Here is a 25917-nt window from a genome sequence, read left to right on the forward strand (position 1 = left end):
GGACACATACACAACAACACATAGCGGATAAAATATTGAGACCGATAGTAAGGCAGATCCACACCTGCGCACGCGCACGAGCCCCGAACACAACGCACATCATGAGAACATAATACGGCGTGTCTAAGAGTGGTTCGCGTGCATGTTACACAAGTCGCAGCGTGCACGTGTTCGTGGGTTTTGGGAGTGCGTAAAATAGTAGATTATTTAACATGGGGGGTAATGTCTTACGTCACGGGCGCCGGGATACATCTCAAGCGTAACGAGGGTTTGTATAGTAACTCCCGAGCGTAGCGAGGGTTTGCATTAGAATCCCGAGTGGTTCGCGACACGCACGCGCGCACGGAGACTGCGCACGGCGTGTCCATGTGTTCGATGCGCGTCGTGTGCGCGGTTGGTGCGTATGCGCAGGTGTGGACCCACCTCACGAAATTCACTAACTGTGAGCACCTTGCCTAGTTTTCATAAATAAAACTTACTTAAAAACAATTCAAAATAATAAATTATAAATATGTACATCTGCGGTAGACGACAAGTAAATATGGCTCCGCCCTTCATGACCGACCGACACACGACGGCTTCACGTGCTCCGCGAGACACGGAGAAAACGAAAAGGCCAAGTTCGGGCCTCAAAGATCGGTCACCCATCCAGTTACGACTTGGGTCATCGTTGCTTGACAATTGCAATCAGTTAATATACGTGGCACAACTATTCCGCCTCATCATCAACTCATCGCCGGTTCACTACTGAGCACGGGTCTCCTTTTAGAATGTCTATTTGGTCATAGTCTACCACGCTGACACACACACACCTTGAGACATAATGGAGAACTATCATGCATGCAAGGTTTCCTCAGTAACATAAGTAACTTTAATTACTTAAAACGGACATACCCCGAAAAAGTTAGATGTGCATAACCGAATCGACTCCCGACCCCGACTAGAAGGCCGAATTCTTGGACCTATCCCCTCTAAAGACAATACACTAATTACAGAGAGGTAATCATAGGAGCTCTGGAATAGGGTCTTGGACTGTATAAAAATGAGTGCTGTTTTTTGATAGCGGTATTTAATGGCGTAGAATTCATGTAGTAAAGGGAATATTAATTAAATAAAAATATGATTTTTTCTTTATTTTAACATGATTAATTATAAACGTCACGCTGTACGGAAGTACAAATTAATATCTTTCAATTTTTTAACATAAAAATAGAGTAATTTCTGCAGGAAAATATTTTTAGCAGCATTTTAGTTATGTAAACCTGATACTTTTCATAAAACAGCCCAAGACCCTATTGAAGTAGGAAAATATTATAAATAATGTGATATGATACGGAGATCAAAATCTACAACTTATGGATATAACAAATAGCTTCTCATTACAAAAAAGAAATTTCCGACTACCCGCGTGCATTGAAGAAATTATGTGCCAAAATTGTTCAAAGTTAAAGCAAATTACATAGTTTAAGTTGCCTTACAAAATAATATAGCCCGTACAATATGACTTCTCGCGCGCCATTTTAACTCAATGGGTCATGTCAAAAGTACGGTTCGTTCACCTTTAAATAAGAACTAAAATCATACTTTTGACATCACATTTGACGCATAAAGTTAAGATGGCGCGTGAAAAGTCATTTTGTACGCATACTTAATACTGAACGGATTTGGTTTACAGTTACATTAGATACAATACTAAAAAACTATAACCTGTCAAGTTTGACAGTAAATGATGTCGATTCTGATGTCTTTGTCTAAATTAAATTTAGAGTAGGTACATTTTTTTCCTTGCACCTATTGTTTTGTGAGCTAAATAAAATTTTATTTATTGATTTATTAAAAAGATACAAATACTCGTAAAATTTAATGCCATCAGAATCAGTACCAATGGTGCTAATTCTGTTGTACACAATCTCTAAACTCAACTAAACTGTCAGGTTATCTAGTGCTATCTTTTTGGGAGCATTATGAAAGGAAGTGACCAGCGCTTCGTCAGCAATGAGTCTTCTAGCGCGACGATAGAACTTACTAGTTAATTGCACCATGTACTTAGACCTACCGTTACAGTCTTCAACAGAATTAGCACCAACAAAGCAGTTCAATTCGACAAACTAGACAACGTTTTGTTGTCTGGCTGTACCATTTTTTTTGGCGATTGAAAAAACTGTCCTTAACTACTATTTCTGTATTTATTTAACGCTATAAAGTAGAATCTTACTAAATGCATCAAATATTCATATAAAAATACTGGTATACTGATTTGTACGTCTGTTCGTCACACGTGTACGGCTTATAACTATAAAATATCTGCTAAAGTTGGCATTAAATATCATTATCGTATACCAATTTTTATATTTACTGCATTATTTCGACGTGAAAAATATTTTTTCTGACATAAGTATACAGGGTGTAACCAGAACGCTAGCAAACACTTAGCGTTATTGTTATGCTACCTAAACACAATCTAATATCAATAACCATTTGCCTCATTTTGTAGTTTGTAATTCAGTATTTTTCAAACCAAAATTCAGGTCAATGCCCCACTTACGACGCGAAATTGTCTCAAGTGGCCTACTTACGCAACGTTCGTTGACCTCTAGCATGAGTAGATGTTTTGTTTGTAATATATCGTAAATTTTTACAAAATTATATGACTTTTTTTATATTTCTTTTCGCGTTTTATTTTTTGTGGTCAATCAAATCTGTAATCAGTACTATTACCGGTCTTCGTTTTTTCCAGCGTTCTGATTACACCCTGTATAGGTGTGTAAATAATAAAAAAGAAAATGCTACTCATTTTATAGAAATTTGGACTTGTTGCCAATGCTATCCAAAAATAGATTTTTATTGGTAAAAAAAATACTGCAAATAATGGTTTGGGAACAACGAGTAATTAAAAAAAACACGACTGCCGTGCAAAAACAAACTAAAAAGTTAAAAAATCACATTTAAAAATGGCGTCATACAGTCGCCATATTGACTTTTTTTTCAAAAAATTTATAGAGACTGTCTCTAAATCTGTTAAGAGCATTTAAGAGTTATGGTGGAATAAAGAAACTTACATACAAACTTACAAAACGTGTAAAATTTGCGATAATTATAATAGTAAAAAAGGTGAAAAAAATTAAAATGTTTGTTTATTTTTAACCAAAATAAAATGATTGGAATGTCAAAAATTTGGAAAAAATCGATGAAAGGCACGATTTGCTTGGTTATCATTAAAACTATTTTCGGGTACAAAAATATACACGCTTATAAAATACTGTGTAGATTTCTACCATTTAGTAGAAAACGCATTCACATTGCAACATTAACCTAATCATAAGTACTACGAAGGCGAGTGTTGCCACACCTTAAGGTAAATGCATGCATTTTTAAATATTTTAAATTTATTATTTACATCATCATACCATAAAAAACGTTATATATCACTCGTGAAAATGTATATCGTGATTGAAGGACAAACCAACAAACACTTTTACATTTATAATATTATATGGGTAGTGATAAGGTACTAAATGATCTTGGGACTTTAAAACATGTGGGTTTTTTCGCGAAAAATCATAAACTTTTTGTGTTTAAAAAAACCCCGGCCAAGTGCGAGTCAGGCTCGCGCAATGAGGGTTCCGTACTACAGTAGTATTTTTGCGACATTTTGCAGGATAATTCAAAAACTATGATACATAAAGATAAATAAATATCTGTTTTAGAATGCACAGGTGAAGACCTTTCATATGATACCCCACTTGATATAGTTATCTTACTTCGAAAATTGAAAATACTAATTATTAGTTCATTTAATTTCTTTTGTGTGATGTAAGCCTAAATTCACGGTTTTCAGATTTTTTCCCAAATGTCAGCTATAATATCTAACTATCTACCTGCCAAATTTCATGATTCTATGTCAACGGGAAGTACCCTGTAGGTTTCTTGACAGACAGACGGACAGACAGACAGATAGACAAACAGACAACAAAGTGATCCTATAAGGGTTCCGTTTTTCCTTTTGAGGTACGGAACCCTAAAAACAAACAAGTTTTTGATTTTTCGGGATAAAAGTAGCCTATGGCGACCCCGGGGTCCAAGCTATCTCTGTATCAAACTTTGTCAACATAGTTGCGCCTTGAAAAGGTGGCAGACAGATATACACTTTCACATAATATATTAGTATATTTATAAAGTATGACTTTAAATAAATGATAATTTAGGTATACTTATCGATTGATAAAGATTACGAAAAAAACTATTCCAATTTAAATGACACGCACATTCCCTATCATAAGATAATAATAAACTACATCCAAAAATACTAGTACTATTCAGGCATTTTGATTATTTATATACTACTGGCCTTAAAAATATATCAAAAAAATACCACTGTATGGCGAACACAGAATTCAAGATAGCTTATAGAAATGGTAAAGGAGTCAGAGAAATCGCGGCGCAGGTGTCACTATAGCCCATCCGCCGAATCAAGTTAGTATAGCGCTCTCTCTGTTACACAATCTGTATAATATAACATTCAAAGTGCTGACTGACTGACTGACTTTTTTTTTAACTTCTTTATTTCACCAAATAATAATTATACAATTTTCCGCTTGACATCCGGAAACTCTCTTGAGTTTATATTTATATGGATGTTGACTGACTTTTTTTTTTTTAAAGAATATTAGCCATGTTAAATGACTAATATTCCCCTTTCCTCTCCAACTAAGCGTCAGGCTTGTGCTAGGAGTAGGTACGACAATAGTGCAACGGGCGGGGTTTGAACCGTCGACCTTTCGGTTTTCAGTCCACTCCTATACCGGTTGAGCTATTGAGGCTTTATATATCAATGCATTTATATAGCTAAAATTGGCTTACGTCGTCCCCGTATTAAGGAACAGCGGATACCATTTCTATTACATTTAGAATTCTGTGTTTGTTTAGTACGCGACAGGTGGAGATGGCAATCGGGGAGGGAACGCCCCGCACGCCCGCACAGCTTGCGCGCTAACTGCGTGCGGGCGAGGGCCACCACCGCATACCACGATTGCCATCTCGACCTGTCGCGTCTTATAGTAAATACTAGAAAAATATCATGGATTGCGATTGTCGCAACAGTTCTATAATACAGCGATCTACCTAATCTCACTTTTGCAATATAATTACTATTGTGACACTATGTACAAGTTAACACTAAAAATCCCTATTTTAAACTGTTATCAAAAAAGCTACCATTTTGTACCGGTTTTCTATCAAAAATATTTCTAATGGTAGAAAAAATGCTACCACGATCGTATAAAACTTACTTGATGTAGGTAATATTTAGATTTTCTACCATTATATTGTATTTTGAGGTTTCTACTATTCATTTTTTTATATAAAATAGTAGTCATTTTCAATCAGGTTATGTAATTTATGGTAAGGTTAGTCTATCAAACTACGGTCTGATAATAAAATTCTGCACTACGATAGAAAATTTCTGTTCATTTTTGTCTACAATGGTAGAAAACTGTGTACAGTCAGTATCAAATTTCTACCACAATGGTAGAAAATCCCAACTATTTTTAAAATCCTACCAAACTAGTAGGATATTGTGACTAGCTATTCGGCGGGTAGTCAGCCCAGGAGCAAAACCAGTTGTAATTGAACATGGCGGCGTAGGGATGTTTCCTCTTCTTGTGGAGTCGGAGGGATTCTTCTGACGCGTACCAGTACTGCGGGAACTTGTCGAACGGAAACCTCTCGGATTCTTTCACGAATGGCTCCGTTGAGTTCACTGGAAACAAACAAAATCATTGTATACTTCCATACAAGGTCGGTCGGAGAGTGTATAAGTTCGTCACAATCAAAGATAGATGGCGCTGTCGTACATTGCGTTGCACTTAACTTTTTATATTTCTTGCATTTCACGAAGTCGAGTGACTTATGCTTGTGTTTAAGTCGTATCGGTATACGTAAGGTAAATGTGCTTTTGCGAGCGCTTGCTTGTGACTGATTGGTCCGACATGCACGCACACTTACGTAATGTTCGTGTAAACGACATAACCACAACTTAAGTTCACTAGCCTTTGTGAATTGCAAGAACTGTAGCTTAAGGAGGCATATTATGTGGAGTCAAGTATTAATTGTTGTTGTTCTCGACATAAATAACCATACGACTAGTGAGAGTGACCTGAAGTATCATTTACGTGTACACACTACACATTGTACGTGGCGAGTACACTGTACACACTACACATTGTAAGTGGCGAGTACACTGTACACACTACACATTGTACGTGGCGAGTACACTGTACACACTACACATTGTACGTGGCGAGTACACTGTACACACTACACATTGTACGTGGCGAGTACACTGTACACACTACACATTGTACGTGGCGAGTACACTGTACACACTACACATTGTACGTGGCGAGTACACTGTACACACTACACATTGTACGTGGCGAGTACACTGTACACACTACACATTGTACGTGGCGAGTACACTGTACACACTACACATTGTACGTGGCGAGTACACTGTACACACTACACATTGTACGTGGCGAGTACACTGTACACACTACACATTGTACGTGGCGAGTACACTGTACACACTACACATTGTACGTGGCAAGTACACTGTACACACTACACATTGTACGTGGCGAGTACACTGTACAGACAGGTTGTTACTTCTTAGTCTAAAAGGGGTTACTTCATTATAAACAATTTTAAGTGAAACAAAACAAACCTTAAATATGTATAACGTACTAAATAGTAGCATTTTCTAGCATTGCCAACCATCATATCATTACAATTTCATGTAAGATATTACTAACCTAGAATTTATAGATTTTTTTTTGCATTAGAGCTAATTAAAACTACCATGAGGTAATAACTTTCTACCATTGGTAGGAATTTCCTGCTACTCACAAATTATTTAATATACAGTCTAGTCTATTATTAATATTCAAACCTAAAACTAAAACTTCCTACCATTGGTACAAAAATCCTACCATATTGGTAGAAATATTTCCACTAACCTGGCGGTAGACAGTAGACACAGAATATCCTGTGCTTCCGGCTCTCGTGCTGCTCCAGATGCTTCTTGTGTTGTTTCTTGCGGATGGACACGTGCGGGCAGCACGGGCAGGGGATGGCGACGTCCTTGGGCACGCTGCCGTGGCGCTCCGCGGCGTGGCTTACTAATGTTGACACCACGCGATAGCCCTAGGCAGAAATCAAGGAAAATTAAACTCCAAAATCCAGATACGCAAAGATCATCATGTCTAGGGAGGTATCCTATAGGTTTTAATTCCCCTGAATTGACAGACTCGAGTCGTGTCACACGACAGACAGACCACGAAGTGGTACTGATTCTGAACAACTCAATTTTAAAGTAGTCGCATCCTCTTCTTACTAATGTAATATGAAAAGGTTGACAGTTATAAATTTAATTTAGGGTTCTCAAAGCTCGTGACTCAAGCTGCCAGTCACAAGCCTATTGTTTAAATTTTTAGCGTGCACTAATATTTAGAGTCTTTAGATGTAAAATTCATGTTTTGTCCTTTTTTTGTAATATTAAAAGGAAAAAGATGCAGATACTCTTAGTTTAGTTTAAAGAAAGACAACAGAATCGGCGTCAGTGCGTGCGTATAGTGAATAAAAAGAAATTACCTTAAAGCAGTGTTCACAGCGGTAGGGGAAGCTCTTCCACTTGGGGTTCTTCTTCCGGCTGAACACCATCCGGTAGGGCTCCGCCGGGAACCAGTCCAGGGGGTCCAGCTGTAGCTCCACCAGCTCCGTCCCTGGAACACAAGCAGGTTTCCACATCATTCAGCCCAGGGAAGGTGCATGTGGTATACCTCATTGCTGAGGGTCGAGACTCCGTCCCATTAATAACATAATGGTAGGAGTTCTCATGGTATAGTAATGTGGTGGGTTCCTAGTTTCCTCTGCGTACAACTTGACTCATAGAACAAGTTTTTCAGGGTTTTAGTTCTTAGAAAAATAAAGCAATGTTACCTACTAGTGGTTAAGACTTCAGCCTCCTCTCTGAGACTAGGCCTAAGGGCCTAAGGCCTAAGGGCTAAGGGTGGCTGTTCACTGAAGCGGAGATGTGCATAATTGACCTATCAGACTTTTTTCAAATGACGGAATAAAATTATCACGTTATTTACCGACAATCTGATCGACATATTTCCACTCCACTCTGCTTCAGTGGACAGGCACCCTTAATCTGGGGTACGATCCCGAGAGAACTTTTCACAGTGACTGACGCTTAAGGACAACGTTGCGTAAGTAGGCCACTCGGAGTCAATGTCGCGTCGTAGGTGGAGCATTGAACCGAGTTTTGCTCGCTATACATTGCGGGTTTGAAAAATACATAATCACTAAAACTACAAAATGAGGCAAATGGTTATTGGTATTGGATTGTGTTTAGATAGTATGTATGTATGTATGTATGTATATACTTTATTGCACCACAGAAACACAAATGACAGGTTACAAAAAGAAATCTTAATAAGTAGGTACAAAAAGGCGGTCTTATCGCTATAGTATAACAATAACGCTAAGGTTTTGCTAGCGTTCTGGTCACACTTACCTGGTGGTAGTTTGAGCTGAAGCCTGGGTTCGGGCAGCGGCGGGGGGACGGTGACGGTGGTGAGGGTGGTGTTGGCCGCCAGCAGGCTCGTGAGGATTGTGTTCTGTGCCTGCAAACAAATAATGTAAGTTTGCTGACTATGGTCATGAAATGAGGAGATCCGTAGGAGAACTAGAGTAACCTACATAGCTCAACGGGTTCCGAAGCCGAAATGGCAATGGGCAGGGCACATAGATCGTACAACCGATATACGCTGGGGTCCCAAGGTGGTACAACGGCGACCTCGCACCGGAAAACACAGCGTTGGGACAATAGGTAGACAGACAACATCAGACAAATCCCTGGAAGCTGCTGGATAGCAGCAGTGGCGTGTGGAATAAATGGCGGTCCCGGGTTCGATTTCTGGCAGCGGCAATTTGGGACATAACAGAGTTCAATCCTGAAATTTCTTTTCTGAAAAAATTATTTGCTTCAACGGTGAAGTATCGAGAGGAAACCTGCATGCCTGTGAAACATCAGTAGTGTATGAAGTACCAATCCACACTGGGCCAACATGGTGGACTAGGGCCTGAATCATGATGAACACACTCACAGCTCTGTTGGTGAAGCTTTTTCAGCATTAGCTTGCAGTTACCTTACATATTATATTAAAATACTCCTTTAGTGTGATGCAACAACAAACAGCGCCATCTATTTTAGCATTGTGGAACTAAATAAAGTTGAACTAATAAATACCTGTATTACAGCTCCTTGGGTGAAACTATGTGTCAGTATTTTAGGTTTGCGCTTGTAACCCTTGGGAGGACCCCTCTTCTTAGCGATTTCTCCATTCTTCTTGTATCTCACTACTTCTCCGTCCACAGGTTTGGTTACAGGCGTTATAGTTAACTTGGCAGGCAACGAGTAACGACTGTGCAAACTTTTAACGATATTATTGGTGTGCAAGTTATTAGTTGCAAACGCTAACGGATTAGCTAGATTCAACGGGTTGTTAACGAACTTTGGTAACGTGTTAGTGGTAGTTGGGAATATGGTTAAGGACTTTGGTACAGACGCGGAGAACGCCGGTATCTGATACACTTGTAAGTTGAACTCCGGAGTGAGTTTGAGACGCTTTGAGGTTGGTTCCTCATCGCTGGAGTCTGATTGGTTGAGAGGGTCTTTGTCCGACGTCCTGAACGGCTCCGAGTGGAGGGAGTCTGCTTCTTGGATGCAAAACATCTGCAATGTGGAAATACAAATCTAAATATATAAAATGAAAAGGTGACTGACTGACTGATCAACGCACAGCTCAAAATACTGGACGGATTGGGCTAAAATTTCGCATGCAGATAGCTATTATGACGTAGACATCTGCTAAGAAAGGATTTTTAAAAATTCCACCGCTAAGGGGGTAAAATAGGATTTTGAAATTTGTGTAGTCCACGCAGACGAAGTCGCGAGCATAAGCTAGTCATTACTATAATAAATAGCCTCGATAGCTCAATGGTAAGAGGTGTGGACTGAAATCCTATAGGTTGCCGGTTCAAAGTGTTGTGCCCACTCCAAGCACAAGCTTTACACTTACTTGGAGGGGAAAGGGGAATATTGAGAGGGGAGACATCATGATTGTCAACTTGGTTAGTATTTTTTTTTAAACTAAAGTTGCAACATGGTTGTTTAGGCAGATCATAGATTAAGGATCAAATACATAAGCCCTGCTATATTTTTAGGATTCTGTACCTCGAAAAGGAAAAGTCTTTAGTACTGTTATTCTGGTTTCCCTAAGGATCTCTTATATCTGATTTGATCACAGAGAAACTCCAAGCATAGCTCTCTCTATTGCCCGCTGAGTGACTCTGAGCTTTCTCCCATTTAAAGATGTACCAACTCTTACAATAAAAACCATATTAGAGTTAGTCTAACAATGCACTAAGTTTGATCAAGCAAGATAATTTTACAGTTAATGGATTTTGTATGAAAATAATACATCTCATACTAATACTAATTAAATTGGCACCTACTTTAAAAAAACATCGATTGGTAAAACTTTCATACACAAAGAAAGTACCTAGTAAAAATTGATAGTATTATTGAATAAAGAATTTCACCTAAACTTCATATTTTGTGAAAGAAAAGTTAAGAATTGAATGAAAAGATGACTTGATATTTATGATAGAACATTTTAATATTATAATTTTATCGAATAACCACATTGATCAATAGTTTCGGCTAAGTATAAAAATACATGAAACAAAATGTGTTCAGTTTGTTAACCCAAATAGAACAAGTTGTACATGAGAAAACTTCGAAGTACACACAATAACTACTTAACTACTGTCTCAACAATCATTCAGGCCATTCACACAAAATACAGTTACAATAGAAAACCAAATATGCCGGACTAAATAACTTATAATACCTGCTAATTATATATGAAAACTTTTACGAAATCTTTTGTATTCTAAACTATACACCGCAAAATGGCGTGTTTTCCTATGTAAGAGACAGAAACCGCAAAATTAAGCAACACTCAACAAATACCAGCACATTGTTTTAGGTACATTGAACTAATTTAATTTACAAATTAAAATTTCGTATTGTTATTGAATGAAGCACTCACAGTTTCGCTGTTATTTCGATGCCGTATTTCTTATTTACACGAAAAACACAATGTTCACATCGAAATGAAGTTTATTTAATTGCTTCGTTGCTAAAATAAATGCAAAGCTTTAATTAATTTAGGGTTATGCGTTATTTTAATAATAACAAAAGACAAAAGTAGACGCTTGAAAAAATAAATCACGGCTGAGTCGGTTGGTGATATTTTTCACTTTCATTTTAATCGATTTTAGCTATTATTCCAACGGAGTAAGGTGTATTGGAAACAAATGCTCGTAATTGACACACGTCCACGATACTAGCGCCAGAAACAGATAACAAAATCTAATCTAGTTTCAGCGGTAAATTCAAATTTAAACTTTTTTAATGATTATTCTTCATAGTGCTTTATATTATTATTACAATATTATTATTACAAAAGATTTTGTTCACGTTTTACATCACCCCTACCGGTACATTTAATTAAATTCAGTTGTATTTACCAAATGAATTCAATAAAATAGTTAAATGGCAAGTGGACGTTTTTGCTGACCATAAACAAAAATTTAGGTAGTCATGTCTTTGAGTTTAGTTTCCTTCATAGATTAGTATCCCTACAAATTATTTTGTCTCTACCTTGTCCCTTATGCTCACTCTCCCCCTTGGGGGCTAGACGTCACTAGCACAGCTGAGATCCCCGCTGCTGCTCCTCCGTGGTGCCGACCTGGCACCTGTTTTTGCCATTGACAGGGGGGCGCTGTTGGAGAACAAAGGCTTAAACTAGTCAAACAAGTACAAAGGGGACACTTGACGGCAACCTTAGTTCCGATTTTCGCCACGCGCCAAAAGAGCCTTGTCGCACTGCACATTCTTGCATGTACGTTGTTGGTGTTAGAAAAAGAACTCTGAGTTTGAACCTGTGCAGTGGGAGATTTATCTCATGTTGGTGGTAGGAAGTGAGGGGCATGGCGGGGGTTCTGAACTGCACCCTTGGTTTTTTATTCAATATTTGGCTGTGGGTCAATGTTCTACACCAAATACCATAATTTCAGGTTTGTAACTCATTTTGTTTACAAGCTGCGACATGCGGGCAGACAGACAGACAGACAGACTGACAGCAGACGACAAAAGCTTGATTAAAAAGTCCATACAAAATGACTCCTCACGCGCCATTTTAACTCTATGGGTCAACTGTCATGTCAAAAGTACGGTTCACCTTTAGAAAAAGGACTAAAATCGGACTTTTGACATGAAATTTGACACAAAAAAATGGCGCATGGGTAAAATTTTAGGCGTTACACATATGTTTTGGATTCAGTCAGTTTGTAGTATAAGTACGTCATCATCATCATGATCAACCCATCGCCGGCTCACTACAGAGCACGGGTCTCCACGCAGAGTGAGAAGGGTTTGGCCATAGTCTACCACGCTGGCCATGTGCGGATTGGGAGGTTGGTTTGCTTACGATGTTTTCCTTCACCGTTAAAGCGAGTGATATTTAATTATTTAAAACGCACATAATTCCGAAAAGTTAGAGGTGCTGCCCATCGAACCCCCGACCTCCAATTAGAAGGTGGACGTCCTAACCACTAGGCTATCACAGTTGGTGGTATAGGTACATACTGCACAGTAAAACAACAAAATAATCTTGTTTCAGGTGGACAAAAACGGCCACATTTGCTGCCAATGTTTCTCCACCATCACAAAGTTACTGCCGACTGAATCTCAAGAATCTGATACTGATATATTGTCAGTAACAAGCAGTGTCAGTACAAAGACAGAGTCAGTCAATTCAGACGACCTTGGGTTCATGCCAGAGAGTGCCACTGTCAGTACCCTGCCACTGATCAATGATGCCACTCGAGAGTGTGTGAATTGCCAGTGCTCATTGTTTGACAAAAGATGCCACTCCATTCCTGATGAAGAAGAGCAACATGTTATTGCCAAGATGATTGCTCCAAAACAGGTGTTTTTTTTTTAATTTAAAAAGAATATTAGCCATGTTAAATGACTAATTGGATAATGAGGAAAGGCATTCCGAACCAGTGGTAGATGCATCCGACTATTCGTAAGCACTTGTAAAAGTTTATACGAATAAAAAAGATTTTCATTTTCATTTCATTTTCATTTCAATTATTCCCCTTTCCTCTCCAACTAAGCGCCAGGCTTGTGCTTGGAGTAGGTATGACAATAGTGCAACGGGCGGGGTTTGAACCATCGACCTTTCGGTTTGCAGTCCACTCCTTTACCGGTTGAGCTATTGAGGCTCAAAGTTTTTTTTCATTAAATGTAACTTCCTACATTCTTAAGAAAGAAAGCGTGACGACAGTGACGCGCGACAGAAACTGTATAGAAGGATATCGTATTAATACAGCTACAAGTTTAAATTGATAGGTATAGACAGAGAGCCAGCGAGGGCCAGACCTTCGTTGTTTTATAAAAGCTGAAAGTTTCTCTGCGTATTGTCCCCAACACTGGGAGGAACGTTAGTTTAGATCATGGTTGCTTTGGGAGATAAGGTGTAAAAATAATTATGTCAAAGTATTGTGTACAGTGTATTTTTTAAATAAAGAAGAAGAAATAAATAAAATCCTGGTTATTTTATTTTATAATACTTATATTGTTTTTTTTATTAAAAACTTAATTAATTCGACACTTTACAATGAAGCTTAAGTACTAGATACTTTATACACGCGACTTGCTTAGAAGTTAGGACGTACAAAGACATACTTTATACTTATACTTAAGTATAAATAAATTAAATTAAATAAACAACAAAATGACACCTAATGCACATACAGTGCGACAAGGCTATCTTGGCGCGTGGCGAAAATCGGAACTAACGTTGCCGTCAAGTGTCCCCTTTTTTTATTTTTTATTCAAATACAAGTTCTGCAATCTCACCTGGTGGTAAGTGATGATGCAGTCTTAAGATGATAGCGGGCTAACCTGGAAGGGGTATGGCAGTTTTTTTTATTTTATTAAACCCATACCCCTTTGTTCTTGTTTGAATATTCTAAAACCTTTGTTCTACAACTACGCCCCCCTGTCAATGTCATTCAAGTGCCAAAAGAGCCTTGTCGTATTGTACCTGACAAGTATTTAAAATTACGAAAAAAACAAAACAATAATTTAAGTTAGGTAGGTATATAATATATATAGATTATAGATACTTTAAAAATCAGGCAAGTTTTCGACACTAACGGCTCTATATCTTACGAATAAATTAGTAAAGTATAATATTTCTATAGGTAGGTTATTATTTTTACCTAATTACTATTTTTTATCATTAAAGTAGAGGTAATTAATTTTTTAATGAGACATGGACAATTTACAAATTACGCGTTAGAAAAGAAGTTAGTAATTCTTTTTAATTTTAGTGTTTATTGAAAATTAATTGTCTTTTATTTTACAAAAAGTTATGATAGAGATAGAAACCATAAAAAATAAAAAAACATACATACAGTCGCATTGAGAACTTTTTTTAAGTCTATTAAAAACCACTGTTTTCGTATTATAGCTAAGGTCACTGCTTGCGGTGAAAAGAATGTCTCGCAAAAATTGAAATGATAATGAGCGCGCGAATGAAAGGGTAACTGACAAACCAAAAGCGCGACAGAACACATCCAAGCTCTGCATTTGTCTCATTCTCTCGTCTCGACTTGTCGCGTATACCTACTATAGGTATAATTTAGGCTGAGATCTATAGCGCACTTTGACTTTTCTCAGACTTAAGATTGAGTTAAAACGAGACAGATTTATTTGAGAGATATACCTCTGTCTCGTTTTAAATCTGTCTTAAGTCTAAGCAAAGTCAGATTGCGCTCTATAGATCTCAACCTTAGAGTTGCATAAAATTCGAGGCGCGCAATTCTTCTTTTTTAGTTTTCTTTAAAAATCAAAAACCCTAAAACCGAAAGGACGGGTCAACTAGTAGGATTAAAAGTAGACATAGATAATAAATAAGACAATTAATCAGGGAGGATGTTCTTGGTAGCGCCCGCGCCGGCGCCGGCGGCCATCTTGGCGGCGTTGGCGGCGGCCACGGCGGCCGCCTTCTTCTTGACGGCGAGCGCGGTGCGCTGCTTCGCGGCGATCTGCTTCTTCTGACTCTTCGATAACTTGCGCTTCTTGTTCTCGCTCGCCACCGCTGCAAAGCAGATTACAACTTATACGAACCAAATAAATACTAAACAAAAGAAACCGGCCAAGTGCAAGTCGGATTCGCACGCGAAGGGTTCTGTACCATTTTAATTTAATTAATTTAAACATCTTTATTTTCTTAAGCTGTGATAGCCTAGTGGTTAGGACGTTCGCCTTCTAATCGGAGGTCGAGGGTTCGATTCCGGGCCCGCACCTCTAACTTTTCGGAGTTCACTGGGTTTAATTAATTAATTAAATTTCACTTGCTTTAACGGTGAAGGAAAACAGCGTGAGGAAACCTGCTTGCCTGGGAGTTCTCCATAATGTTCTCAAAGGTGTGTGAAGTCTACCAATCCCCTACATGGCCAGCGTTGTAGACTATGGCAAAAACCCTTCTCACTCTGAGAGGAGACCCGTTCTCTGTAGTGAGCCGACATTGGGTCGATCATGATGATGAAACTTCTTTTGCTTAAGAAAGAATAAAAAATACAGAATATACTTAAAAACAAACTATAGTACCCTAGAAGTAAAGTGTACTGAGACTTACCAGCTGCGAGCACGTTTCTGTTGGAGGCGCTCCGAGCAAGCTCGCCGAGCGTGCTCGCGAGCGCCGCGCCGAACCGCGCGCAGTCCGCTCGCGCCGCGGCGTGCGCGCGCAGTGCTAGTGTTGCCAACCTGAAGAAAATTATAATTAGGTACTTACTAAGTTAGCAATCATATTTAGGGTACCTAAGTAAAACAGGACTCCACAAAAATCAAAATTTATTTTATCGTTTTTAAACTAGGTATCGTAAGTGATTTCGTGGGGATGGGGTCGCAACTTACGTCACCGTCTTCCTATAAGGGTGCCTATAAAGGGGTCAGGGTTTATTTTTATTCATTAAAGGCAAACGCATGACCACAATCACACCTGATGGAAAGTGATGATGTGGCCTAAGATTAGTTGTCTGTCTGTCTGTCTGTCCGTCTGCATGTCAAGAAACCTACAGGGTACTTCCCGTTGACCTAGAATCATGAAATTTGGCAGGTAGGTAGATCTTCTAGCTGACATTTGGGGAAAAATCTGAAAACCGTGAATTTAGGGTTAGATCACAAAAAAAATTAATTTGTGGTCATGAACTAATAATTAGTATTTTCAACTTTCGAAGTGAGTGACTATATCAAGTGGAGTATTATATGAAAGGTCTTCACCTGTACATTCTAAAACAGATTTTTATTTATTTTTATGCATCATAGTTTTTGAATTATCGTGCAAAATGTCGAAAAAATACGACTGTAGTACGGAACCCTCACTGCGCGAGCCTGACTCGCACTTGTCCGGTTTTTTTTAAAGAATATTAGCCAAGTTTATCATACTGACTAGTATTCCCCTTTCTCCTCCAATAAGCGTAAATCTTGTGCTAGGAGTAGGTACGACACTAGTGTACGGGTGGGGTTTGAACCGGTGACCTTTCGATTTTCAGTCAGCTCCTTTAACCGTTGAGCTATCGAGGTTATTCACTCACCTGGCGGCCAGGTCGTGCTGGTCTGCGTCCAGGTCACAGCCGCTCGCAGTGACGTTCTTCTTGCCCTGCCCCACCATCTGCGACCAACGCAACTGTATAACAATACCACTATATATTACAACAGTGTTTACTAATGTAGGTCTGTACGTCAACAAGATAGTAGGTACCTATACGCCCCGCACGTCACCCGCACTAACCCGGTGCGGGTGACGTGACGTACACATTTCAAGGGGCAGGTCATCTCTGTCGTAGAGGCGATGGCCGTTGGAGCCGGAAAGTCCTTGAGTGGAGACCGCGTAGTGTGGGACGCCCTCCAGCACGATGGACCGACGATATGAAGAGGCTGGCGGGAAGTGGCCAGATGAGGAAGGCCTGGGTGTGGTGGCGCTCTTTAGGGTCCAAAAGTAGACGTCCACAGGATGACGATGAAGTCAACACTTTGAAGGAGTTCTATAAGTACGCCAACCATACACTACAGTATCCGTAGTACAAGATTTTACGTCTCACCAAACCAAACCAAATTCGAGAGTCGAAATACTTCCGCGTTACAGTAAAATGGACCTAAACAGCCTTGAATTGAAGTCAAATATTCAATGCCACTGATTTTAATTTCGCAATGTTTCCGCTTGAAGCGCTGGCTGTGGAAGTGTAGACAAACTTGAGCTTTAAAACAAGGCATTTAAGATCCAGTTTACTGTAACGCGGAAGTATTTCGACTCGAATTTGGTTTGGTTTGGTGAGACGTAAAATCTTGTACTACGGGTACTGTTTGAATTTCAACTCGTACTTTGCAGGTTAGCGAGTGGTAAAATTACAACTTTCCACGCAGATTTCAAAAGGCAAAGGAATCCTTTCCGAGCGAGTGTGATGAAAAATCTATTCTAGACATGTGCCGACTCCACGTTGCGTGGGATAAGGACAGAAAGAAGTTGTATAGAAGCATGCGTTAGTTTTCGGGAATCCATGATATATAATAAACCAAAAGCCTAATTTGCTATAATCCGCTGAAACAGGTCTAATCTGTATGGTGCAACTTCCCGCCCTCCCACTGCTAAACATGCAGCCACCAGTACAGACAGATTTTACGTCTCACCAAACGTTGCTAGAATTCGAGAGTCGAAACACAATACCGTCAAAGTAAAATGGACCTAAATAGCATTGAATTGAAGTCAAAAATTCGACACTCGAATACTATCAATGTTGGTGAGACATAAAATCTTATACTAAGCGTACAAGCAAGCAATACGCACCACCACCACTCAGCACCACACAAATCCCAAAACTCACTAGTATTGTTTGCCTGGTGGCTGCATGTTTAGCAGTGGGAGGGCGGGCGGTGCATGTCGCATGCTGCAAGTTGCACCATACAGATTAGACCTGTTTCAGCGGATTGAAGCAAATGAAGCTTTTGGTTGATTGTAGAAAGAAGAAGATTGACTGATGAGGGGGAAGAGTGGTGAGGGTACCTTGTAGGGCTGCGGACAGATGCCGAACATGTACCGCTCGATGATCTGCTTGAGCTCGTCCGCGAACAGCAGCCCCGACACGTCGTTCTGAAATACAAAACATTTTGTTCTGCAAAATTGAACCGCCAAAGTATTTTATTTATTTATTTATTTATATCTAACTAGCTTATGCTCGCGACTTCGTCCGCGTGGACTACACAAATTTTAAACCCCTATTTTACACCCTTAGGGTTGATCTTCAACTATGAGATTTTAACATATTATGAGCTTAATAAAATATGTCATACTGCTAATTGCAAAAATATTAACTACAAAACTTCTTTATAGACACTTCTAAACTGACATTTTTTCATACAAACTTCAAATCCCTATTTTACCCCTTTAGGGGTTGAATTTTGAAAAATCCTTTCTTAGCGGACGCCCACGTTGTAATAGCTATCTGCATGCCGAATTTCAGCGCGATCCGTCCAGTAGTTTGAGCTGTGCGTTGATAGATCAGTCAGTCAGTCAGTCAGTCACCTTTTTCTTTTATATATGTAGACTAGCTTATGCTCGCGACTTCGTCCGCGTGGACTACAAAATTTCAAAACCCTATTTCACCCCCTTAGGAGTTGAATTTTCAAAAATCCTTTCTTAGCGGATGCATACGTCATAATAGCTATCTGCATGCCAAATTTCAGCCCGATCCGTCCAGTAGCTTGAGCTGTGCGTTGATAGATCAGTCAGTCAGTCAGTCAGTCAGTCAGTCAGTCAGTCAGTCAGTCACCTTTCCCTTTTATATATATAGATAAGAACGGCAGTGCCACTTACACTAAATAGACGATTAATGATAAATTTAAAGGTACAAAAAAGACACAAAATACAAAACTATAAAACATTAAACTCATAAAGGATTTTTGAATATAGCAACTAAGCGTGCCATAGGTCGGACACGGTCGAAATGGCAATCGGGGAGGGGACGCTCTAATCCGGCGAGGGCGAGTGCGGGTGTGCGGGGCGTCCCCCCGCCTCATACACCAATTGCCATCTCAACCTGTCGCGGACTATACTTTAATCTTTTTAAGAACCTAAATCCATGCAAACGAAGTCGGGCACCAGCCAGTATACAGGGTGTAACCAGAACGCAAAAACTTAAGAGTTATATACTACCTAAACACAATCCAATACCAATTACCATTTGCCTCACGTTGTAGTGATAGTAGTTTCAAACCTGCAATGCAATTGTATAGCGTTCAAAACTGGGGTCAAAAACTTACGACGTGGCATTGACTCCAAATGGTCTACTTACGCAACTTTCGTTGACTTCTAGCGTCAGTCAGGTGTTTTATTTGCAATATATCGTGAACTATTACAAAATATAGGGATACTAGCTGATTCCCGCGACTTCGTACGCGTGGATTTAGATTTTTAAAAATCAAGTGGGAACTCTTAGATTATCCGGGATAAATAGTAGCCTATGTCACTCTCCAGGTCTTTATCTATACCCATGCAAAATATCGCTTCAATCCGTTTTTTTTTTTTCTCATTTAAGGTACTAATTTTTTTTCGCGTTTTATTTTTGTGGTATCATATCAGTAATCATCAGTACTATCACCTGTCTTCGTTTTGGCGCGCGGCGTTCTGGTTACACCCTGTATAGTAATCGCACGATAACTTCAGAGCATTAAATCTCGAGTGACTCATCTTTATCATTTCGGATATAATCCAAACAGCTTTCTCGTTTTCGTGGCACTTGTGAATTTATTTATAAGATTGCGGCGTGCTGGCGGGGTTCCAGGTTCGATTACTGCCTGCGCCCTGGAGAAGCTGATGTGGACTCGACTTGTGATGGAAGTCATTCACGGTATGAACAAGGTTGATGCACTTTGGTTATTCCCATAAACTATTTTTGGCAGGAAGCTGTGATAGCCTAGTGGTTAGGATGTCCGCCTTCTAATTGGACGTCGCGCGTCGCGGGTTCGATCCCGGGCATGTACCTCTAACTTTTCGGGGTTATGTGCGTTTTTAGTAAGTAATTAAATATTACTTGTTTTAACGGTGGAAAACATCGTGAGGACAACCTGCATGCCTGAGAGTTCACAATAATGCTCTCAAAGGCGTGTGAAGTCTACCAATCCGCACATGGCTAGCGTGGTAGACATATGGACAAAACCCTTCTCACTCTGAAAGGAGACCCGTGCTCTGTAATGAGCCGGCGATGGGTTGATCATGATGATGATGATGATTTTTGGCAGTTTCAATAGACGTACGTTTCCTCCGCGCCTCGGAGAATTCGTTACGCTCGGTTACTTTTTTTTTACTAGTTGATGCCAGCGACTTCGTCCGCGTGGATTTAGGTTTTCAAAAGCCCGTGGGAACTCTTATATTTTCCGAGATAAAAAGTAGGAGTTATCTCGCTCGCGCGCTCTTAGCTCGGATCAATGACCGTGAAATTTAAACATTAAAACGGTACGGTAGGGAGATTTCGTAAAACCTGCATCAATCATTTTTCATTTTTTTTTCAATCATTATTACAATCTCAATTGTTGTGATTGGCTGAATTTGTGCTATTCTTGTTGCAACCACACTATAGTAGCTGTGTTGCAACAATTCATTGTAACCAATAGTGAGCGAGCGTCTACCAAAGAGGTGATTGCGATCGTGACATTGTAGCTGTCATTGTACCGCAATCGCGCAGCGGGATTAAATGTTATAATTTCAAACTTATACTATTTTGGTTCGTGGTTTTTTTCACAAGGTACTTGGCAAATGTTAAATATTATCAAAGGGGATTTTCAGTTAATGTTTCACAAGTCCTGTAAAATATCCATCTCTATTAACAACTGTAGCGTGTTTATTTTTAGTTTTTAGGGTTCCGTACCTCAAATTGGAAAAACGGAACCCTTATAGGATCACTTTGTTGTCTGTCTGTCCGTCGGTCTGTCAAGAAACCTACAGGGTACTTTCCGTTGACCTAGAATCATGAAATTTGGCAGGTAGGTAGGTCTTATAGGTGACATTCGGGGAAAAATCTGAAAACCGTGAATTTGTGATTAGGTACATCACACAAAAAAAAATTGTGGTCATGAATTAATAATTAGGTTGTATTTTCGAAGTAAGATAACTATAATATCAAGGGGGGTATCATATGAAAGGGCTTCACCTGTACATTCTAAAACATATTTTTATTTATTTTTATGCATAATAGTTTTTGAATTATCGTGCAAAATGTCGAAAAATACGACTGTAATACGGAACCCTCGTTGCGCGAGCCTGACTCGCAGTTGGCCGGTTTTTATGTTTATTTACAGCACGTCTGCACGTTTACGATGGAGAGGTGCGCGTGCGCTTCAAAAACAATTCAATTTTTTAGACGCTTTATTTACTTATTATAAGAATACTTTATTAGCTTCGTCTGTAAACTTTGTAAGAAAGTAAGGTAGTAAAAAACCGGCCAAGTGCGAGTCAGGCTTGCGCAATGAGGGTTCCGTACTACAGTCGTATTTTTTCGACATTTTCCACGATAATTCAAAAACTATGATGCATAAAAATAAATAAAAATCTGTTTTAGAATGTACAGGTGAAGACCTTTCATATGATACCCCACTTGATATAGTCACTCACTTCGAAAGTTGAAAATACTAATTATTATTAGTTCATGACAACAATTTTTTTTTTTTTGTGTTATCTAACCCTAAATTCTCGGTTTTCAGATTTTTCCCCAAATGTCAGCTATAAGATCTACCTACCTGCCAAATTTCATGATTCTAGGTCAACGGGAAGTACCCTGTAGGTTTCTTGACAGGCAGACAGACAGACAACAAAGTGATCCTATAAGGGTTCCGTTTTTCCTTTTGAGGTACGGAACCCTAAAAACCAGCTATAAGTGCGAGGCGGACTCGCACACGAAAGGAGCCGTACAAGAAATGACAGAAAGAATACTGTTTATATTTGTAGGATTCCGTACCTCAAAGGAAAAAAGGAACCCTTATACGATCACTTTGTTGTCTGTCTGTGTGTCTGTCTTTTATGGTATAATGTCTTTTATAATGGTAGATGCATCCGGCCTGACTTGAAGTACTTGTAAAAGTTTATTCGAATAAAAAAGATTTTTATTTTATTTATTTTATGTTCTCATAATGGAGAACTCAGGCATGCAGGTTTCCTCACGATGTTATCACAAAAATTCAAATCACAGTTTGTTCTACGTTCATGTGGAAAATTTGTGTGAATTTTCTATTTCTTCCTAACAATGTAGGTACTGAAGTTCAATATTCGTTGTAATTTTTCCGTGTGACAAAAATATAGTCGTAAAATACGAGCGGGCCTGCGCACGCGCAGTGATGTAGAGGCGACATTGTACAGCATGTTCTTATTTATCTCGGTATTATTATGTATTTTTTAATAAAAATAGCAAGCAAACGTGGGTCACTTGATGTCAAATGATAACCGCTGCCCATGCATGACATCACCAGAGGAACCGCCAATGCATGGCCGGCTTTTCTAGAATTTGACGAATGATGCAGCAATGGTGGCCTGCAGGTTAACGGACCCAATTAACTATCGCGAAAAATATTTATATGCTACGTAGGGTCAAATTTTTTTTTAAATTAAAAACTAAGTTAAAGAAAAATTTAAAGGGACTTTCATAAGCAGGTATTAGGGTTATGCAAGAATTCTAGGCTATAAATACACAGCATTTTTAAAAACCAAATTAAAGGCAAAAGCTAATTTGTGGAAGACTGCTTTCAAAAAGCGTAGCGTTCGCTACGCTACGCTACGACGCTACGGGAGGACTCTGCCTCGCGTCGCGTCGTAGCGCGTAGGCTCGCCTCATTCAGGACTTCTACGCGAGTTTCGGGCTACACACGACACAAAAACACTCTAGGGGTTTAGACTTTAGACAGACTGCGTGGAGTCGGGGTGAATAGATTTCGTTCTGGGCTATTTAAATCATATTTAATTTATACATACCTACTTAACAATTAAACTGCGAGAACTGGGTAGTGATATTAAAATAATATGGTAGAGATTTAAAAAAATATCAAAATCAGCCTGTATATAGCATATTGCTCCACAAACGGCTGGACGCTCGGACAGATTTGTGTTATAAGATCTAGGATATAGCAATAAAATGTATATTTATGTTTTGACGTAACTATAACATATCTACGTAAACTAGTTTTTATAGAAATAGACAATCAAAATGCTTCTGGGACATATGGCCCACTTTGCGATTCAGTAAGTTGATTACGGAAAACCTGTATCAATCCCTTATGATAAATGCAAAAGTGTGTTTGATTGTTGGTTTGTCCTTCAATCACGTCGCAACGGAGCAACGGATTGGCGTGATTTTTATACATGGGTATAGTTAAAGACCTGGGGAGTGACATAGGCTACTTTTTATCTCGGAAAATCAAAGAGTTCCCACGGAATTTTTAAAAACCTAAATCCACGCGGACGAAGTCGCGGGCATCAGCTAGTCATTATTATAATGGCAATTGTTATGATTGGCTGAATTTATGGTATTCTTGTTGCAACAATACATTGTAGCCAATAGAGAGCGAGCGTCAACCAATCAGAGGTGATTGCGATCGTGACTTGAACCTATAGTCTGCGACAGGCCCCGCACTACCTATAGCTGTCATTCTACCACAATCGAGCAGCCGGATAAGCAACGCTAACACTTGTCGATAACTAGATGGGCGATGGGGTGACGGACTTTGGAATATATGGCATGGCCTAAGCTCTCCTCTCGGGATGAGAAAGATTAAGAATATGGTCTTAACCTTTCTCATTGCGAGAGGATAGCATCGTCACGCTGACCAAGTGCGGACTACCAGACTTCACATGCCTGTGAAAATATTATGGAGAACTCTCAGGTATAAAAAGTCAAAAGGCAAAAGCACAGAGGAAACAAACTCTGTGGCAAAAGTCAAAACGTTTATTCAAAGTAGGTACAAAAATTACGCTTTTTGATAGTCGGTTTGCATTTGTAAGATGTACAGTAGGGCGATTGTCTAAAACCTGCATCAATCATTATTACAATCTCAATTGTTCTGATTGGCTGAATTTGTGCGATTCTTGTTGCAACAATGCATTGTGGCCAATAGTGAGCGAGCATTAACCAATCAGAGATGATTGCGATCGTAACATTGTAGCTGTCAAACAACCGCGGTAGGGCCACAGGTTTCTTCACGATGTTTTCCTTTACCGTTAAAGCATGTGATATATTTAATTGCTTAAAAAGTTAGAGCCTATAGATGCGTGCCGGGATCGAACCCCCGACCTCCCGAATAGGAGGCGGATGTCTTAACCACTAGGCTATCAGGGCTCTAATATTATTAGTATTGAAGTAATAACAATAAAACATGACCTCGAGTTCGTGCGTAACACGTTTATTATTTTTAAATACTTAAAGAAGATCAGTGTTGTGTGTGTTGCCAGGAATACGAAAATAATTCGCACTCCTTCGCAAATTATTCGATTATTAAGTTTTTTAATATCTTGGCACCTCCCAAGTCTTCACTTTGGGCGAATGTTTAACACGAAAATACCTTATTAATTTAATGTAATAAATGTACTTAATATGTTATAAATAATGTTTATATAAATTAAATTAAATCTAAAACCTCATCGAGACGACCGCAGCGAGGCATATTGTACCCAAGATGCTGGCTACAATTCATAACATTAAATTAATGTTTTAATTTCATGTTATGAATTCGCATTTTATGTACTTAGCAATTCTAGACTTTTTCTAATCTGTTTTTGGAAAACCACGTGGATTTAGTTTTCTTAAAAACTCCGTAAGAACTCTTGATTTTTATATACTTAGATATCATATTATAACAATGTAAAAGGAAAGGAGACTGACTGACTGATCTATCAACTCACAGCTCAAACTACTGGACGGATCGGACTGAAATTTGGCATGCAGTTAGCTTATAAGACGTAGACATCCGCTAAGAAATAATTCTTTAAAATTCAACCCCTAAGGGGGTAAAATAGTGGGATTAAAATTTGTGTAGCCACGCGGACGAAGTTGCAGGCATAAGCTAGTTCTGGATAAAAAATAGTCTATGTTCATCTCCGGGATGCAAGCTTCATCAAAATCGATTAAGCAGGCCCGTGAAAATGTAACCAACAGACACACACTTTCTGATTAGGTATATTAGTAAGGATATAGAGAGTTGGTTTGTTACCTTATTCGTTGTCTTGACTTCCACACTTTCCTCCGAAGCCTTTCCTTTAACTTGAACGCACAATAGCACCATCAAAATCAGCACAGGCAGTTTTCGATATAACGTTTTTGTTGCCATTTTTGACCCTATTCAAATTATAAAACTAAATATTAATTTAGTTTTTTTTAAACTGAGTAAATTACGGAACTTTAATATTAAAAAAATACGCTATTCTTTTTAGCTAAAGTATGTTTTCTTCTCCTATTAATTCCAGGTTTTGTTGTGTTTTGTGTTTAGATATTATTTTCAATTAAATTGTCCATATAAAAATATTTTTTAAAAACTTAATCACTGCCCATCCACAGCACGAAAACAGTTTAAAAAAATGCAAGTATTTTTCAAGATGGCCGCTGCCAAGCCGTCACGGCCGACTCCAGAATCGAGACTGGATAAAAGCGGGCGGACAACGCGTCGATATTATT

At 39.0% G+C, this 25917-nt stretch overlaps 2 protein-coding genes across 4 annotated transcripts; both read right to left on the minus strand.

The window, feature by feature from the left end:
* Positions 1-1106: 1106 nt before the first annotated feature.
* Positions 1107-11359, minus strand: LOC117994322 (uncharacterized). 2 transcript variants are annotated; one of them, XM_034982210.2, is made up of 6 exons: positions 11181-11359; positions 9314-9799; positions 8579-8687; positions 7651-7781; positions 7017-7203; positions 1107-5758 (listed from the first exon to the last, which is right to left on the minus strand). In XM_034982210.2, the coding sequence occupies exons 2-6, from the start codon at positions 9797-9799 to the stop codon at positions 5580-5582; spliced, it is 1092 nt and encodes a 363-aa protein (XP_034838101.1). In that variant the 5' UTR covers positions 11181-11359; the 3' UTR covers positions 1107-5579. The 2 variants fall into 2 exon arrangements, with proteins under 2 accessions (XP_034838101.1, XP_069363920.1); XM_069507819.1 differs by lacking the exon at positions 11181-11359 and adding an exon at positions 10980-11096.
* Positions 11360-13760: 2401 nt separating this feature from the next.
* Positions 13761-25867, minus strand: LOC117994042 (uncharacterized). Of its 2 annotated transcripts, none has more exons than XM_069507599.1 (5): positions 25457-25867; positions 18273-18359; positions 16807-16883; positions 15849-15976; positions 13761-15308 (listed from the first exon to the last, which is right to left on the minus strand). In XM_069507599.1, exons 1-5 carry the CDS (start codon positions 25571-25573, stop codon positions 15130-15132), a joined length of 588 nt encoding a protein of 195 aa, XP_069363700.1. In that variant the 5' UTR covers positions 25574-25867; the 3' UTR covers positions 13761-15129. The 2 variants fall into 2 exon arrangements, with proteins under 2 accessions (XP_069363700.1, XP_034837807.1); XM_034981916.2 differs by having other exon boundaries at positions 16807-16898.
* Positions 25868-25917: the final 50 nt, after the last annotated feature.

This window comes from Maniola hyperantus, chromosome 26 (assembly GCF_902806685.2).
Source record: "Maniola hyperantus chromosome 26, iAphHyp1.2, whole genome shotgun sequence".
Lineage (NCBI taxonomy): Eukaryota > Metazoa > Arthropoda > Insecta > Lepidoptera > Nymphalidae > Maniola > Maniola hyperantus.